Here is an 18,883-nt window from a genome sequence, read left to right as displayed (position 1 = left end):
GGTCCTGATGGATGTCTGCCAAATTCCAAAGTCGAATAGATAATAAAACAGCCACAACAACGACAACAACAACAACACAACAACAATAAAATAGTTGGCCGACGGAGAGAGACGAGACAGCAGCAGCGCTGTTTTGGATTTTCCCGGATGATAATGACCGAACTGTCGTATAATAAACAAGACAATCGCTCAGCGTTTGATAACAACCTTGGCGATACACGTCAACTGGCGGTGATGATATATGGAGAAAATCCAACAACCGGTTGTACTATCGCTCGGTTGGATCGTCTCAGACATCCGACAACAAAGGTGCATTATTATTGTTATTATATGAGCAAGTTCATCGTCTTTTTCCTTTTTTCAATTTTTCCACTTTGATATTCTGGGAAAAATGAGACAATCGCGAAATAACAGGATTGACAACCGGCGATGGATTTCTTGGCTGATTTTGAGTTTGGTTGTCGCTAGCGACAAAGTTTCGGCCATCTTCGTTGATGAGCCGTTACTTTACGACACTTTCCCACCTGATTTCATCTGGGCTTCGGCAACCAGCGCCCATCAGATCGAAGGAGCCTGGAACGTCGATGGTAATTTAAACAAAAAACAAAAAACAGACAAATTTTTCTTGTGTGAAAAAAATTCAAATGAATGGGGAAAATGTTAGGTAAAGGGCCGAGTATTTGGGACACTTATACATCGCAGCCGGGCATTGTTGCCGAAGGAGCTACAGGCCAAACAGCTTGTAACAGTTACTATTTTTACCAAAAAGACGTCGACGCCCTCAAGAGTTTAAATGTAAATAACCAGGATCTCTTGAGTATAATAACAATTTTGAGGCCGAGCCTCTCTTTGTGCATTTGTTGTGCTAATTTATGATGACGTCTGCTTTTGTTATTGTATTCACCATCATCCAGGTGAGTCACTACCGGTTCTCCATTTCGTGGCCGAGGGTTTTGCCAAACGGAATCGGCCAAGTCAACCAACCGGGAATCGACTACTATAAGAATCTGATTGCCGCACTCAAAGTGGCAAACATCCAGCCGATGGTATTTATTCTATTTCGTATTTATTTATTCATTTATCACAACTACCAAACGGAAAAACAAAACAAAAAAAATGTGTTTCCTTTCACGCTCCATCAGGTAACCTTGTACCACTGGGATTTACCGCAAGCCCTCGAGGATATGGGAGGCTGGTTGAACGCTTCCGTGGCCGACTGGTTCGAAGAATACGCCCGTCTCTGTTTCACTCAATTCGGCGATGACGTACTCATCTTCTTTTTCTTTTTTTGAAAAATAATAATTTATCAGTCCAATCTTTTTTTCATCGAATTGAATGCCCGGAAAAGGACACGCAAAGCCTAGGGCTCGAGTGTTTTAAAATCTGATTTTATGTTTATTAAGTTTAATAATTTTTGAAAAAATTTCATTTTTGTTTGGATATATTTAGGTAAAAATATGGGTCACCCTAAACGAGCCTTGGATTACAGCTTGGCAAGGTCGTATAATTTATTTTAGAAATGTCGTCGAAAATTATTTTCCCTTAAAGAAAAAGTCGCCGTAAATCTTGAGATATTTATCTTGGGCTTCTTTTTTTTTCTTCTCTATTTTTGATCCTTCAGGCTACGGACTCGGAGTCAGCGCACCTGGTATAATATAACAAAGCTTCTCTACCCCTCCCTTTTCTTCGTCTCCGTCCATCCATCCTTCCTTATATTCCACCAGACAGAATTTTTCCCTTTAGATTCTTATCTAGCTTTTAATATTGCTGCTCGTCTCCCTAGCCAAATACGGACCTGGAACTTATACTTATCAAGCCGGCCACAACTTGATCCTAGCCCACGCCAAAGCCTACCGACTCTACGAATCAACTTTCAAAGCTTCCCAACAAGGTAATACATATTGTTATGCCTTTGAGCATAGCCTGCAATTATTTAAATAAGAAGGGAGAAAAAAAAAGGAATAACTGATGGCGGAATGTTATAACAGGAAAAGTTGGAATCGCATTAAATGTCAATTGGTTCTTCCCGGGAAGCGATCTGATAGCCGATAAGGATGCGGCCAAACGAGCACTCCAGTTTATGGGCGGTTGGTTTGCCAATCCAATTTTCGGTAGCGGGGATTACCCATCAATTATGAAACTGAAGGTCTGAGGACAGCATAGATCAACTTATTATACGTACTACCCCGGCTTGTATTCAATTTTGGAGTATTATCTTGTACAAGATTGGGGAGAAAAGCGCTCAGCAAGGATTCAATCAATCTCGGCTGCCGGAATTCACCGCCGAGCAAAAGCTGTTGGTTCAGGGCAGTGCGGATTTCCTCGGCATCAATCACTACACCAGTTTGCTGACGGTTAATCAACCCAGCAATATCAACGACGTCAGTTATGAATCCGATCAAGATCTTTATTCTTATTATGATCCATCTTGGTACGGGTAAGTATTGTATAATTTTATACTTGAAAGAATTGGCGGGAAAAAATGATTTGATTTGAAAAAAATAGATCTGGATCACCTTGGTTAAAAATAACGCCTTTCGGCTTGCGAAATCTTTTGGGCTGGCTGAGAGACAAGTTCAACAACCCGGAAATGATTATCACCGAGAACGGATGCAGTGACACGGCTGGCAATTTGGACGACATGTTGAGAATCTATTACTACAAGCACTACATCAATAACGTCCTCAAAGGTATATACATAATGAAATCATTAAGGGACCCGGTCGATCGCTAATTATGTCAATATTCCAAATTGGATGAGCACAGCCATTAAAACCGACGGAGTCAAAGTCAGTGGGTACACGGCCTGGTCTTTAATGGACAACTTTGAATGGCGTGCTGGATACAAGTGAATTCTATTAAAAGTTATAATTCATTTTCCAACAAAAGGAATTAAAATTTGTCTTTTGTTAAATATCCGTGAAGCGAGAAATTCGGACTTTTCAATGTCGATTTTTCGTCGCCAGAACTCCCACGGACGGCCAAAGCTTCCGCCCGTTACATCGCTCAAATCATCCACGACAACGGGTTTCGATCGGACCAGCCTTGCAATAACTATCCAATTTCGAAATGAAATTTTCTTTTCAAATTTCTTTTTACCTCGTCTGTTGTGTAGGATTTTATTGATTGCAAGTAGTATGTATGCAGAAATCGGTTCTCAGGGCTTTAAAAACTTTGTTGCTCTCAAATGTTCGTTATCGATCTTATCGAACGGCGAATAATGGAACGATTGTTATTGATAACATTGTGAGATGGAATTATTTTGGGCCATAGAATTTTATAGTTCTGTTCAAAGCTAAGAAGAAAACATGAGAATAAACATCGACCCGTGTCTATATAGAGGAAACTATGAAACGTTTACGTAGCCACAATAATCAATATAATATTTGATAAATTTTTATTGTTCAACGTTTGTTGAGTAAATGACATCACACTCGCTAATGAGTAAGATTGGGGTTTTATTGGTATTTGCCGTTACTGTATTTTCAGTTTCTTATTCTCTTTGTTAATTATTTCTGTATATTCCTGTTATCGCTAACAACTGTGTCCACACTTTTTCTTTAACTAGCAATAAGCAATTGCAACAATCAAGTGGTTGGTGCTGAAGGTAATGTTTTGACGGAACCTTGATTTAATTTCAACATTTTTTACGATTATTTATGATGCAGCACGTCATTATACCGTTGCGCTACCTGTCGTTGCCTTGGTAACATCATGCGTGACCGCTAAAATTTGAACATTTATTTACAGTTACTACAGTTTAAGATTTTCCGACTCATTCTAAATAAGGTCTTTAAATTAAGTATTGAATTTTGGGGGGTTATTGCGGTTGTGAATGGCTACTTAGAAACAATAAAAATTTTCCATTAACCTAATTCATACCTCAGAGTTTACTACCAAAAGGGGTAAAAAAAATTAGTACCAATCTAACTTCATAAGAAACAGTTCGATGATCCGATCCTGTAGCTTCAAATAAAACATGTGGGCTTCAACACCTGTTCAATAGATGACGTCATTGTATAGACCTGTATACAAATCAGTGGGTATTTTGAAGACAACCTCGAAAATAAATACTTCCCTATAGCACTCTGATTCTCCTTGTGCTATCATCAGAAACATTTTTGCGATTGCATGCAAAGCAAAATTACCTCGAAAGTCAACACAATTAGAAGTAAACCACTGATTATAATTAGCTATAAACTAATCAGCAAGAGTGCAAAGAAGCCAACTAAAATACTTGGGTGACGGCAATAAATAAGGACATGCTGTAACAAACAATCACATGCTTGCGTGGAGGTATAAAAATACAGTCCAGTTATAAATAGATAAGGCCGAAACAACATAATCTGAAAATCACCAATAATGCGTCCAAAGCGGAAGTCATTCGCTATCATTAATTTGAACATGTTGGTTTCTGTATCCTGTCAAACAGCTGTTCAATAAATGACTTCATCGAACGTCGAACGCCTAATATTTGGATAGGCTTCTTTGAATAAAAATCAACAGATTCTGGGGAATTTTCGCTCGTATCAGTTCGGATCGACACAATTGTTTCAACTAAGTGCGAATAATTAACTTGATAAATATACATTTAAAGTCCAATTAAAACTCAATGCCAAATATTTAAAAATAACCAGAACTAATTTATTTAAGCCAAATCGTGTAAAGCAGCTGCTCAATAAATGACGCAAATTCATTTTTTGAATAGGCCGCCATAAAAACCGCCAGCTTTCCTGGATATTTTACTCATCTCTCAGGTTCTTATTTCCAATTCTGGTCGAAAAAATCGTCTTAATATTTCATCCAACATCATGAACAGTTTTTTGCTGTTATTTGTAATTTTACTTCAATTGTTCCCTCAATGGCTATGAGATTAAAACTATTATTATGATTAGTACATCGTTGCCGTCACTCTATAGTTATTTTTGCACTGGTAACAGAAAGTGTTGCGGGTAAATACAGTCTTTTACTTTTCTGTGATGTGCGCCGGGATTCGAAAATAATTGCGTTTTACTTTTACAATAAAAGGTGCCAATGAAGAATGTACTGGATTACTAGGCTAAGGTTGGACAACTATTCGTCAATATCTGAAAGAAATTGCATTGGATTTAGCGGAAATTGATGTGATTTGGGTTCCCAAAGTATGTGGATATACTTAAATAAATACATTTCATGTCTATAAATTAATTCATATCTTAAAAAGCGATTATCGACCCGAAAACACCCGAAAAAAATGAAGTCAACTGGCCAGAATCTAACTTGCTACAAACTAGCTTAAAAAAGTGAAGTGCACTGGAAAGTTGATTCGATTCAAGCCTTCGATTTGGGGCCGTATTACTGGCTCGTGGGTTATAGCCCAAAGCAGTATTGTGACCGAATTTTTCTACCGCAGTCTTGATCCCGATCAGCGAAAAAAAAAAAAAAACGATTGGTGTCGCGTTTTCACAGAAGATGTGGTTGTGATTTTTTTGCGATCGCCACTAGATGGTGAAGGGGGGGGGGGTAGGCACTACGCTTTCAAGAAAGTGTTAACAATAACATTTTTTCCAAATTTTAAACAAATTGTCATTGACACTGACTTCTTGACTGTTGCAACGAAGTTTGGTAGCTAATTGGCATTATAGTCGAGGGTAATTAATTTTTAACCTCGGACAAAATGTAACATGAATTTTTTTAATGAGCTTTATTATTTTAGTGTTCAAAATGTTACATACAAAACCCTCCGCGAAAATATTAAATATTTCTGTAAAAAAATTCGAAGTTGAAATTCAAATTTTTTTATTTTCTTATAAATATGGTATTTCTAATTAGAAATAAATTATTTTAAATACCTCCACGTATTCTACGTATTTTACTTTATAACTTTTCAAATTTTCATAAAAATCATGTGTAAAATAGGTTGTATATGAAAAAATAGTGACAGACGGTCAAATCATTTTCAGCCGCGCGGCAGCCGCGGTTTACATGGTGCCTTATGGCAAAGCGGCCTTGACAAACGAGGGTTTTTCTAGTAAACTACAAAACTTAAGAATTAGAGACTTTCGCCATAAAATAAACAAGATATTGCACGATTTATTGTAAAAAAGCCAATTAAAAGCAATGGATAGAAACTACCATACAGGTTGACGCATTAAGAAAGAATGGTATGGGATACGCATTACTGCAGCGCCACAGCGACTCCTGGAGGTTGGTGGACGCCAATTCGCGCTGGTTTACAGACACCAAATCTAGATATGCCATCGTGGAGTTGGAGTTGGCGGCCGTAGAGTGGGCGATCCGTAAATGCTGCCTGTACCTGTAAGGCCTACCCAACTTTACGCTGATGGTCGACCATCAAGCGCTAGTGGCGATCCTGGACAAGTATACTCTCGACGCAATCGACAACCCAAAAATCCAATGGTTTAAGGAGCGCTTATCCGTATTCGTTTACGACCGTTTGGCGCAGGGGTAAAGACCACGCAATTCTGGATGCGCTTTCGCGGGCGCCCGTTAACGACCCGGTGGCGGACGATGAGTGCATCGCGACGGAGCTAGCATTTTCTGTGCGTAACGTGATTATCCGGAGCGTCAATGCCATTGCCGAATCTGAAGACGACCCAGATTGGTCACATCACCTGCCAGATAAACTTCTCACCGAGTTACAGTCAGGAGCAGCGGCAGATCCCCATTATCTCGACTTGATCACGGCAGTTGAATCCAAATTTCCCACGGACCGCGCACTCTCTCCGACTCACGTCACTCAATTTTGGTCAATCCGGGATCAACTATCAACAGACAGCGGCGTCGTCTTGAACGGCTCGCGTATCGTTATTTCCCTCACATTTCGCCGCAACGTCCTCGCCAAATTGCACGCGGGTCATCAGGTAATCGTGAGAACAAAACGGCACGCGCAGCAGACAGTTTACTGGCATGGGGTCAACAATTACATCACTATGTTGGTGGAGAGGTGCGCTATCTGCCAGGAACGGCTGGCGAGCCAAGGCCAGAAACCGCTGATGGCGGACCCAATGCCAACTTACGTCTTTGAGGATGTTTCTGCTGATTTATTTCAACATGGATCTCTGCACGTCCTGGTTTATGCGGACCGACTGTCAGGATGGCCAGTGGTGCACCAGTGGAAGCGTGACCCTACAGCCCGGGAGGTGATGTAGGCCGTCATCAGCAACTTCGTTGAATTAGGCGTTCAGATGCGCTTTCGTTCGGATGACGGCCCACACTTTGACACCGAAATTTTTCAGGCGGCTCTTCAACGATGGGGCGTGGCGCAACTCCACCCCACACTATCCCAAAATTAACGGGCACGTAGAGGCTGCGGTGAAAGCGTTGATGGAGTTGGTGCTGAAGCTGGCCCCGTCGGGAGATTTATCATCGGAAGAGTTTCTCACTCGATTGCTGGAATTCTGGAATACTCCGCATGTGACGCGACTGTCGCCGGCTCAAATTGTCTTCGGCAATCAGCCCCGCTCTATCGTACCAGCCCACCGTTCGTCCTATGCCAGCCAATGGAAAGAGGTTATGGTGGTGCGAGAACGTCAGGCCGAAGTGAACGCAGCCATGAAATTCTTCTTCGACTCTCAAGCTCGTCCGCTTTCTCCACTTCCTGTCAAGGCACCGGTGCGTGTTCAAGACACTAAGACGAAATTATGGAGCCAGGTCAGGGGGATCGTCGCGGTCAGCCGGTATCGATCATAGCGCATTAAATTTGCCAGCGATAGTGTGCCTCGGCGTAACAGACGGTTTTTCCGTCCCATGGTCCCCGCAACGGCTTAAGAAGAGGATGGTGCGGCACCATGGGCACCGGATTCGGGCGATGAACACGCGGCTGTGGTAACGGACCCTCCAGATGTCGGATGGCAGCCGGCACCACATACCCCAACAGCCGCGCGCAGAAGCGCCCGAACGCGCTAGTCCCGTGTTCGCTTTTCTGCTTAATCCCCCTCGGTGTATTCAATCACATTCTTGTCTTCAATGTTATTATTGGTCAACAATGATGTTCTTGAGCGTATCCATTTGTACCCCTACACCCCTCTGCTATCAGTGCACACGGCCACTGGGCCACACCCTTGTCATGTCATGTATGGAGCCTCCATCCGGCTGCTGATTGCCATAAACAGCGTTCGTCGGCTCGGGAAGGTTTGTGAATTGTGATGATTCACGATAGTCGCCATATGTGGGGGGTAGATGTCGCGACGGTCGCGACATGCGAGAGTTGAGAAAGACTCGAGCGAGAGGTGGCCATTCGGGCTCAGGACTCAACGCGTAAACGTTCCCCCTTCGTGCCCGTTTCCCCCCTGTGTGTAGACTCAATTGTTTCAACCTTGCGTACTATTCGAATAAATTCGTGGTTTGACGACACATCACACTTCGGTAGTCTTAGTCTAGTAGTCGTCTAGTAGTCTACTATCTAAAATGCATGTAGTATATGTATACATAGTATATACTACGTATGCACTCTAAAATATACGAACTGCTACTCACCAAGTATACCACATTTACTCACATTCTCACACGCATCAAAAAATAGGTGCACACACACATAGAGAGAGATAATATGCAGTCATGAAGTAATGAACATGATGTCATTAGAGAATGTCACATCTCCAACTGGGTGAGATGCTCTCGTCTAATTTTCACCACTTGTCAAACTTTATTTGAACGTTTTTTAAACTAAAAAATCTGGTTTTCTTAGTGTTTTCTCTTTTTTCTGTAATTTGTGAGGTTTCAGTATTGTTTGGGACACTCAGTTCTTCGGTTTCTGTTAACTTTTGCTGCTGCTGCTGTTGCATTTTTTCTATATAAAATTATTATGAAAACATTAATTTTTAAAATTGTTATTTAAAAAATAAATTAGATTACAAACCGTGGAACTTTTTCTTGTGTGTTATCATATTTTTCTTTGATGAAAATGTTTTATCGCATACATTACATTTCTCAGACTTTCCTAATTAAACCAAAAAATTAAACCAAAAATTTCCTAATTATAATCAATTATTAATAATTTTACGAACCGTGGACGTGATTTTGATTCCACCGTCCTTTGATTGCCACCCAAGAGATGCTTTCAAGGAAAATTTTTTTTGCATACATCACATTTTTTTTCAGAAATCCCTGATGAGAAATGAAAATATTATTAATTTGATCATTGGAATGAATTAATAAGTTTACGAACCAAGACACGCTAACATGCGAAAACTTAAAATATATGAGCTTACATGCTCTTTTAATAGGTTCTTTTCCTTTTTTTTTAATGATTTTTCAGAAAACTCCATGAAAATCCCATGAAATCCACATCCCCCAGACTATTCCATGATTTTCAGGATTTCCAGAAGTGCGGGAAACATGGTACAAGTTTCAGCAATCAACCTCTATCTATTGTAATAACATAATTGGTAATATGACTATAAGAAAATTACAGTGGTTGAAATGTAAATGCCTTTGGTCATCACAGACGTAAAGATGACTTCTCAGGCTTATGTCGTTTGTCCAAAGTCCACAGGCTCTTAGCCAAACACATTTTCTTACTTTCTCTGCTGGGACTGGCAAACTTATAAAATTTTTTTTGTCACTTGTTAATAACTCCTTTTTGTACAAAACTTTGCTAAGCAGATTTTGATCTTCACAAGTCATGTCATGTCAAACAGTTGTTTTTCTGTAGGAAGACGTGAAGTTGGGTGGTCAGGTCTAATTTACAGCCTATGCAAACAGTAAAGCTGACCCTTGGGTCGCAACCGCATAAACAAACGGGGGATGGAGAAAAGTCAAAACCGTGTTTTATTTTGATTCAGTAGACAGTTGTCAGTTAAAAACTGATTTAGCGTTATTTTTTTTTAAAGTTAAGCAAGGGCAGAGCTGAGAGCACATCTTTAAAAGAAACATCGCGTGCTTGAGCCCATTTTAGAGTTTACCCATTCTGCATTTAACATGGAGTAAAAGTAATTAAATTGATTGTGGCCTCAATAGCCTTTAGGGATCCTAGGCAGAGTTCACTCGATATTGATGGCGAGGTTTTGTCTCATTGAACTGCCAGAATGAGATCGAGGGACAGGAGGCTGGTTGCGTAAAAAATGTGGAAAAAGGAGCCTAGTGTTAAAAGGGTGTACAGGTTATCTGCTTCTGGTTGGCATCGCTGGCTGAAAGATAGAAGATTTAGTGCTCAGGAAAACATCACAGGCAGAATATCGAATTTTGTTGAATGAAAAAAATTATTACTTTACTATGTTACGATGGCGCCTGGAGATCACCATGTGATAAGAAACAAGTGGAGGGAGCGAGACATTAAAATCATCAAATCGTCCAAACGGCCGATTTTTCCGACGCAACATCATAAAAACAGGCGCTTCCATGACGACGCTGTGAGTAAAGAAAAACATAAAGGATTCCCATGGGGTTGGGATATAATGGCACAATAACCGATAGAAGAGTGGAAGAGTGAAGGTTGATGTTCCATGGCGGATGATCAGAGATTTTGGTTGAAGATGAGACAGAAAAATGAGACTTTAAGTAACGGAAAGATTTTCATCCTGATTGCTGGTGATCAGGCTCCTACGAGAGAAAATCTTGACGACGGTTTTTCAAGCGTTTAGGTGTCGCTTTCTGGATGCAATCCACTTTACAATGTAGTCACAGATCAGCGCCAAGTTTCTAGTGGCCATTGCAAGGGTTTTGTTAGCAGGAGCAACTGAGATATCGTCTCTGTATTCAGTAATCTTTGCTTGAAAGGGAATTGGCGCAAAAAAGGTCGTAAACCATCATATTCCACATGAAGGGAGATACAAATCTTCCTTGTGGGCAACCGAGGCCAACTAGGTGCTACAAAGAAAACGCGTCGATGGAAAAATGGCTATTCTGTTAGTAGAAAGCTAGCTAAGATTTTCAGCAGGTAAAGAGGGCTGGCGCGTTTCACAAGGGCTGCAACGATTGCATGTTACACAACTGAATCAATTGCAGTTTTGATGTCAAGGAAAGCAGCGGCGAAGAATTTTTGATCCAGGGAAGCGGATTCAATGAAAGAGATAATTGAGTGAGCTGCTGTTTTGGTTTATCAGTTTTCCCTGAAGCCATGCTGAAAGAAGCTGAACGAGCCAATTTTTAGTGTAACCAAGAGTTTCGTCCAAAAGCTATCTTCTCGAGGAGTTAACCAAGGTTGGACACTAAACTGATTGAACTGAAGCTATTCAAAGTTTAGTTATCCTATTTGTTGGGTTGGCCTAAGACGAACACCTTTGAACATTTCCACGAACTAGGAAAGAAACATAATCGCAAGCATACAATGAGAATGGCCAATAGGTATTTCTTGACTATCGGGAGACAAACGATAAGCAGCAGTTCGGCAGTAATTCCATCGTTACCAGGCGTTGATTAGGGGTTAGGGAGCAAGTTGCCGCATCAAATTCCCAGTCGGAGATAGCAGGAGGAGATTCAAAGGCGAAGGCAAAAAAGTGTTGAGTGTAAAAGATGAACAAACTGGACAGTGCGGCAACGCAGGATAGCCAGTAACGAAGGGAGGGGGGGGGAAGGACCTACCCAGACAAAAGGAATGGGAGAGAGACTCATTGCTGTCGACGATTGTGACTAAGCTAGTAGCAATAAAAAGCGTTCTTTGCAGAAAACAGGCTCACGTGTTAATTTCTATTTCAACAGGTTATGGGCCCAGCTGTACGCACAGCTAACAGCTACTCTGTTTGATCAATTATTTTTTTGTGTGTGTGTCCCCGGCTAACTGTTCCCAAGAAATTAGAAATTCTTTTCTGGAGTGATGGAGAAAGATGGCGGCCGCCATGTTGTATGGTGTCTGGATGGGAAAAACTACGCGTCTTGGAAATTTGGAATGAAGCTGGCATTACAAAGTGTTGAGCTTTGGGAGGTCGTGAACGGGACTCAACGGCAACCTGCTGAAGTGAGTTTATTGATGATTTATTATTTTCTTTATGTGTGTGATCCGTGCCTGACAACAACGCGATATGAGATGCCTATCTGTGGCGTGGTACCAACTATTAAATTGACAACCTTAGATCCCGGCGTGAGTGCTTAATCTCTGCCACTTGATTTTGTTTTTGGTGTGTTTGTGTTTGCTGGACATTTCTCTTTTTTGTGTTTCTTTCTCAATCTGTTTGGTCACTCTGGCTAAATTCCATCATATGATTGTGGACAAGTGTGTGCTAGAGTGGCAAGCATCTGAGTGCTTTTCCACATCGAGATGATGTGAGAGGTTCCACATTGAGATAATGTGAGAGGTATTCCACATCGAGATGATGTGAGGGAGATTCCACATTGTGATAATGTGAGAGGTATTCCACATCGAGATGATGTGAGAGAGGTTCCACATTGAGATAATGTGAGAGTTATTCCACATCGAGATGATGTGAGGGAGATTCCACATTGAGATAATGTGCGGCTGCCATGGATATCACAAACCTAACCATCTTCTCGTTTTATTACCACAATCAGAGACGCAATGCTGACCAGGTGATTGAAAATGCAGCTGATATAACCAACTGGAACAAGAGAAATACCAGGGCAATGCAGAACATTTTTGGCGCCATCAAAGAAGAACAATCAAGGATCCTGATGTCTTGTAGCACAGCCCAAGAGATGTGGATGAAATTGGAGACTGAATATGAAGAAGCTGCCGCAGACAATGCAACCCTATTGTGGACAAAGTTCTATGGATGCACCTTTCGGCCAAGCCAAAGTGTATCAAGCTTCCTGACTGAGTTGGAACAGATAGCATTCCGTCTGAAGAGCCTCAACATAGCTATTGATGATAATCAAATAATGGCAAAGATACTCATGTCGCTTCCTCCAGAGTTCCGTGTTTTTGCCTTTGCATGGGACAGCACGCCTGTTGCAGAGAAAACTCTCAAGAAACTGACTACTCGCCTTATAGCATTGGACAAGAGCCTGCGCAACGATGAAGAAGCAAAATCGACATCTGATACTGCCTTTCTCAGTAAGCCGAACAGAGATGAATCACAGCATGAAGAGCACAAAGAGCAAGCACTTCCTGCCCAGTATGGTCAGAAGAAAGGAAGAAGCCACCCTTCCAGTCAACACGCTGGTATACCGAGAACATGCTGGGAGTGCAACTCCACTACGCATGTTAGAGCTAAATGCCGTCAATACAAACGCCGGCGTGAGAGAGAAGAAGAAGAAGCGGACAGAAAAAGGAAGCGTTACGATCGACATAATAAAAGAGATGATGACCTGCACAGACTTGAACCTAGTACTGCTCTTGTGGGAATCGACCGCTTCAACCACTAGGCTGCCACTCACTTCAAGTATCCCCGTGACAATATTGGCGTTCGGGATATAGGGGAGGTATAACTGAAGAGTTAAAGGAGGCTATTAGTTTTTTTTTTTCTTATTTTTATTGTTTGTCTTGTGACACAGAACCTAGTATTGATGTCTGATTCAAATATGTTGTGTATTCTGTGATCATGTTTATTTTTGGGGGTCCAGTTTGAGGGGAGGTGTTGAGTGTAAAAGATGAACAAACTGGACAGTGCGGCAACGCAGGATAGCCAGTAACGAAGGGAGGGGGGGGGGAAGGACCTACCCAGACAAAAGGAATGGGAGAGATGCTGTCGACGATTGTGACTAAGCTAGTAGCAATAAAAAGCGTTCTTTGCAGAAAACAGGCTCACGTGTTAATTTCTATTTCAACAAAAAGGAGGTTAAAACTGAGAAGTCCATTTATCCATCAGTCCACTAGAATGTGAAAATGTACTTTTTTATGAAGTTCAGTTTACTAGATGAATTATATAGCCTTTGGCATTAATTTGCAGTGACTGTGAACAAGGATTATATAATGGGTGATGATCTGCCTGACGTAATGGATAAGTAACAAGAATCGTGAGCAATGTCTGAAAGTAGGTATTTGCAGTCAAATGCCAACACATTATTGGTGGGGTAAAGTTTCTCTGCTTAATTTTATCTTTTGGGGAAGAGAAAGTTCTTTTATTCTTTAACACACACATTTAACCATATGTGGCGGGATAGCATAAAAATTTGCAGTGTTGTTCAGATCTCGATCCCCGGGGAATTAAATGGGAAATGATCGAAAAACTGATCGATTATTTCGATCTTTTTTCGATCAGTTTCGATCGTGAATTACATGATGTAGTATATATAAAATAATACCATGTTTTCTGTCATATCATTCTCAAATATCGTGTAGTTTCAGATACGCTATAACAATGCCCTTGCAAACAATCGTTAACAAATCGAAAGAAATTTTGCCCGACTAAAGGGAAAATTAAGGAGGCTACGAACTGTCGATGTGAGAAATTTTGACTTTTTCGCCTGCATGATTGTTGCTGCGTGCTGCTTCCATAATTAAACACTTGACATACCTTGTATCCTTCCTAACGATGTAGTTCACAACAACGATTGGCAGGATGAATAACAGGATAACCCTGGCGACGACGGCTTCCTATATGAAAGAGCCGTAAAGAAAAGAAATGATATTGCAGCAAATTATGCTGCAGTCGTAGATTACTTTGAAGATCCAGATTAACTTATATTTCTCTGTTATGTTTTGCAAAAAAATAAATATTTGCACTCGCATAAATATTACAATAACTATTGCAAGTGTAATACCCCGATTGAATGATTACAGAGAGTACCCTCAGACAAGTCGAGTATGACAGACAGATGTATTGACGTCCGGTCAATAGGAAGGGAGTACAGCGAGAGAGCGAGAGACATGGATAAGTGCGGTTTATATATGGGGGTTAATGAGCGGGGAAGATGAGCTGATCCGTGGCTGGCGCGCTAAGTCATATCGGGATGGCGCGGCCAGTTGGAACGGGTTAGTGTGGCAAGTCATCTTGGGTTTGGAAGTGCTGACCGGGCTGCTGCGTCCGCGTGACGTCGGGGGTGACGTCGGGTAGTGCCGGTCGTGACGTCAGGTCGTGACGTCAGGGCGTGACGTGCTTGGTGGCGGCCATCTTTAAGTGGGTGGGGCTGCCTCCGTCGCATTACAGAGTCGTCTCCTTTAGAGACGACTCTAAGAGTCGGCATTTTGGCACAAATTTAAAACGGGAGACAGTAGTATAGTACCGTTGCGTTTAGGTACGCACATATTTTGGGAAACTGGGGATTGCTGGAGAGAGAAAAGAAACATCCAAGTATGCGACAGCAGAAAAATTTGAGAAAGAGAGAGAGAACGAGGAGAGAAACAAACCGAAATGGTTATATTGAAAGGAAGAAAAAATGAACGCATTGGGAAACTGGGGTGGAAGACGGGTATTCTTGGTGTAAAGTAAAAGGGGTTCAGTGATAGAAATAAGCAATCGGGAAAAAAAACGAGAAAAGAAAACAATCATAGTAGTTATCAACTACCAAAAGAAAAAATATATATGAATTGGGATAGTGGTGGATAATTGAAAACAAAACTGAGATATATGAAGCGAGAGCGTCATAAGAATGGAGGGGAAACTGGGGCAAGGCGGATTGTAAACGAATAAGGCACATATACTATACGATGTGACAAATGAGGGGAGAAAAAAAACAAGTATTTGAAAAAGGGTATCACTAAAACTCGGGATTTGGGGCTCGGGGGTAGGGGAACTAAAACTTGGGAAATTCACTCTGGGGTCGGGTCACCATTTTGTCGTCTGCTATGAAGTTGTTTCCCGAGTTTTAGTCCGTTCAAAACTCCGACTAAAACTCGGGGATTGTAAACTCGGGGATTCTTATTACAAACCCTGTTTGACTGTGAACTTTGACAATATTCGAATTATAGTTATTTTTCAAAACTCCGAGTAAAACTCGGGTACTGTAAAAAACTAAAAGGTAAGTAAATTTGGGGATATTTGTTACTTTTTTTTACTCTGAAAAAGTGAACTGACACTTAAGAAAAGATTTGTTTCGTCTTGAATAGCTGAGTTTATTATAATGAAACATTGATAATTAAATACAAACTGACGTTAAGCACATGAATTAAAAATTAAACATGAGAAAAAATGCATTTGGTACAACGCCAGCGAAATTTCTTAGTTTTGGCATCATCAGGAATATTTTCACAAACTGGGTGAAACCACTGTTTGCAAGTTTTACATTGGGCCATCCATTCATCTTGGTCTCCTTTCAATATCGCAGGTCTTCTACAGCTAAAAAAAAGAGGAATATCCCAGGTTTCTTCGTAACGCAGCGTTGGAATGCGGGTTTCGGTTTTCAAAGGAAAAGGAGTCATTATTTGGTTAGTACGGCATATTTAGATGAGAAACAAGTTTTTTTGGCTCGAAAGAAATTCGGTGACGATCTTTTCCGTGTAAAAGTGCCGCTGCAAAGGCAATGACAGAACCTCCACAGTCATTATATTCTTGTTGTTGGACAGCCATTGTGCTTATCTTGAAATTTTCTTTTGTGCTTTGAAGAATGCTAGCGCAACAAGAGACCACTAAGTTAGTCTGTTTTCCATTTTTGTTGCTGTCTTATACACAAACCGTATCTTCTGGCATCGATTCAAAGCCATAACCAGCCAGTATCCAATGATTTATGCCATCATGCATAATTTGTAGCCACTTCTTTGTTTTGCATTTGGAAATTGTCCAGGGAATTCCCCCATAAAAGTTTCGCAGAATCCACCGACACCAGAGAATTGCCTGCGTAGGATGGTCCTTGCGGCACTCATATCTCGGTCAAACAGCCACACTTCTCTTTTAATGTTTTTTTATTTCCTCGTCATTAAAGACAACATTGCAGAAGTAATTGGCCATGACGAGTGGTCGATGTGTTTTTTCAGTACTTAGAGAGGCGATCTCTACACTCTCCGTTGACACATCTACACATCTCCCGTCTTCCATCAAGGGAGATTCTAATGGATTGAATCGTTTTGGCGATGTGATAGAAGTCCATTGTCTTTGCAGTTGTGATCCGAACGGGCTCCCGGATTTTGATCTTGACTAAGTTGAACTCGCTGAACGTTTTGATCCAATCGGGCTCCGAGATCTTGATCTTGACGTAGCTGGACTCGCTAGTTGGGTTCGTCGATACGGACTGCGAGAACCGACACTTGACTTAGTTGAACTCAGTGAACGTTGTGATCCAAGCGGGCTCCTTGATCTTGACGAAGCTGGACTCGCTAGTTGCTGGGATCAACATGGACTGCGAGATCTGACACTTGACTTAGTTGAACTTGCTGAACGTTGTTATCCAATCGGGCTCCGAGATCTTGATCTTGACGTAGCTGGACTCGCTAGTTGGGTTCGTCGACACGGACTGCGAGAACTGACACTTGACTTAATTGAACTCAGTGAACGTTGTGTTCCAAACGGGCTCCGAGATCTTGATCCGCTATTTAACTGAAAAAAAATATTACAATTATTTTTTGCTGTATATTATTTTACAAAACCTTGATTAGTTTATACTTGTAATTCGCCAGGTATTGAGGAATGATGCGGAGCTGGGGTTTTCGATCCTAATTTCACCTAAATAAAAAAAAATTTATGGTGTCCGCAATACTTGGTTTGAATGTTTGGCTTACCTGTAGGTGTTGTGGTGAGGGATCGACGAAGCGCTCTATCTTTGCTTCATTCCACTTCTCTCGTGCCTCTTCCTTTTTTTCTCCCTGATACGGCCCTTTTCACTTGTAAAGCTTGCATTTGAATCAAAGTAAGATGTTTGATAGTAAAAGGAGAATGACTTGTCGTTGTTAGTAGGAGGAATACTAGCTATTTTTTCTCTCTCTTTGTCTTAACCTCCATTGTTTTAGAACTCAACTTCATTAAGGATCGCTCCATTTTTTTAATATTTTTAAAGAGCGTATCATGACTGCCATAATTTTCACCTCCACCGTCAATAACGTTTCTTCGTGTAGTCTTGCATTTTATCTTGCTTTGGTGGTTTGTCGTTCTTTCTCGGACGTTTTCTTCCTGACGTTTTGTCCGCATACTTCCTCTTCCTCTTTATATAGGCCGCAACATTTGGTTGTTTTGAGGTTGTTTGTCGTCGACCAATAGCCATTTCGCAGGCCAACACATGATAACAATTACTAGATCCCGAAAACGTACAAGATATTTTGGGCAATAGAGTGACAACATGAGATGACCCGAGTGTTCCTTTTACGATAAATTCTCCCGTCATTGTTGGCATTGGGATACACTCTTTGTCTTGAATAACTGCTAGGGCTCTTTCATAAACTGACAAAAGATCATGTTTCTCGTTCATAGCGATGTTCTGCTTATCGTTTGCGTTGGCTTCACACTTTTTAAAGTGGACATCAACATTTTTTTCAGCATCTTTGATTTTTATTATGATGGTAGTGGGATCAATTATTTCGGGAAGGACGGGCTTGTCTCTAGTTTGGTTGCAAAGGCCAGCCAGATGAGGAATGATTCGGTGTTGGCCATAATTGTAACGGCCTCGAAGGATCTCGACGTTGTATAATATTGTGATAGGGGAAAAGGCTTAACACCATGGCGTCTATCGGATATTCTTTCCAATTATTTAGATCTTTTATGACACAATTTAGCGACTCCGATTGATTCGTTGTCATTTTTGATGCTCCGTATTTTTGACAAGCCCAAGTACCAATTCTGTCAATATTTGGATGGATGTTTCTGATAAAGTAAATTGAAAATTCTTGATTCCGTTCAACCTGGAATTCCGCCAACAATTCCAAATAATCTTCTTTTGTCTTCCGTCCAAATAGCCCTCGTCACTGATTGACAACGGTTTTTTTTTCATCAGCAGATAACACAGCAATTGTGCTAACTTTCCTTTTTATGTCATCAACGACATGATTATAGCAACGGAACAAATCAATGTCCGGGAGAAATTTTTGAATTGCACTGTCGATTGCTTTATCCTGATCCGTTACGATATAGGTGTTATTGCTGCTTGGCAGTTCGGGAATATACCTTACAACAAGTGACCAAAA

General features: G+C 41.0%; 1 protein-coding gene across 1 annotated transcript; it reads left to right on the top strand.

The window, feature by feature from the left end:
• Positions 1–109: 109 nt before the first annotated feature.
• LOC124190666 (lactase-phlorizin hydrolase-like) lies at positions 110–3,342 on the top strand. Its single transcript, XM_046583480.1, has 12 exons — positions 110–587; positions 665–795; positions 915–1,046; positions 1,143–1,265; positions 1,450–1,498; positions 1,622–1,648; positions 1,784–1,891; positions 1,989–2,146; positions 2,226–2,437; positions 2,506–2,690; positions 2,767–2,848; positions 2,926–3,342. The coding sequence occupies exons 1-12, from the start codon at positions 392–394 to the stop codon at positions 3,071–3,073; spliced, it is 1,551 nt and encodes a 516-aa protein (XP_046439436.1). The 5' UTR covers positions 110–391; the 3' UTR covers positions 3,074–3,342.
• The last annotated feature ends 15,541 nt before the right edge of the window (positions 3,343–18,883 follow it).

Source organism: Daphnia pulex, chromosome 3 (genome assembly GCF_021134715.1).
Source record: "Daphnia pulex isolate KAP4 chromosome 3, ASM2113471v1".
Classification (NCBI taxonomy): Eukaryota; Metazoa; Arthropoda; class Branchiopoda; order Diplostraca; family Daphniidae; genus Daphnia; species Daphnia pulex.
This window is presented reverse-complemented; position numbering and strand designations above follow the sequence as displayed.

What these genes read in the sequence shown, in the direction of transcription:
- LOC124190666 (XM_046583480.1), top strand. Translation starts at nt 392, where the DNA reads ATGAGACAATCGCGAAATAACAGGATTGACAACCGGCGATGGATTTCT. An exon ending in TGGCAAACATCCAGCCGATG is followed by an intron (nt 1,047 to 1,142) that starts GTATTTATTCTA and finishes ACGCTCCATCAG; the next exon opens with GTAACCTTGTACCACTGGGA. An exon ending in TCACTCAATTCGGCGATGAC is followed by an intron (nt 1,266 to 1,449) that starts GTACTCATCTTC and finishes GGATATATTTAG; the next exon opens with GTAAAAATATGGGTCACCCT.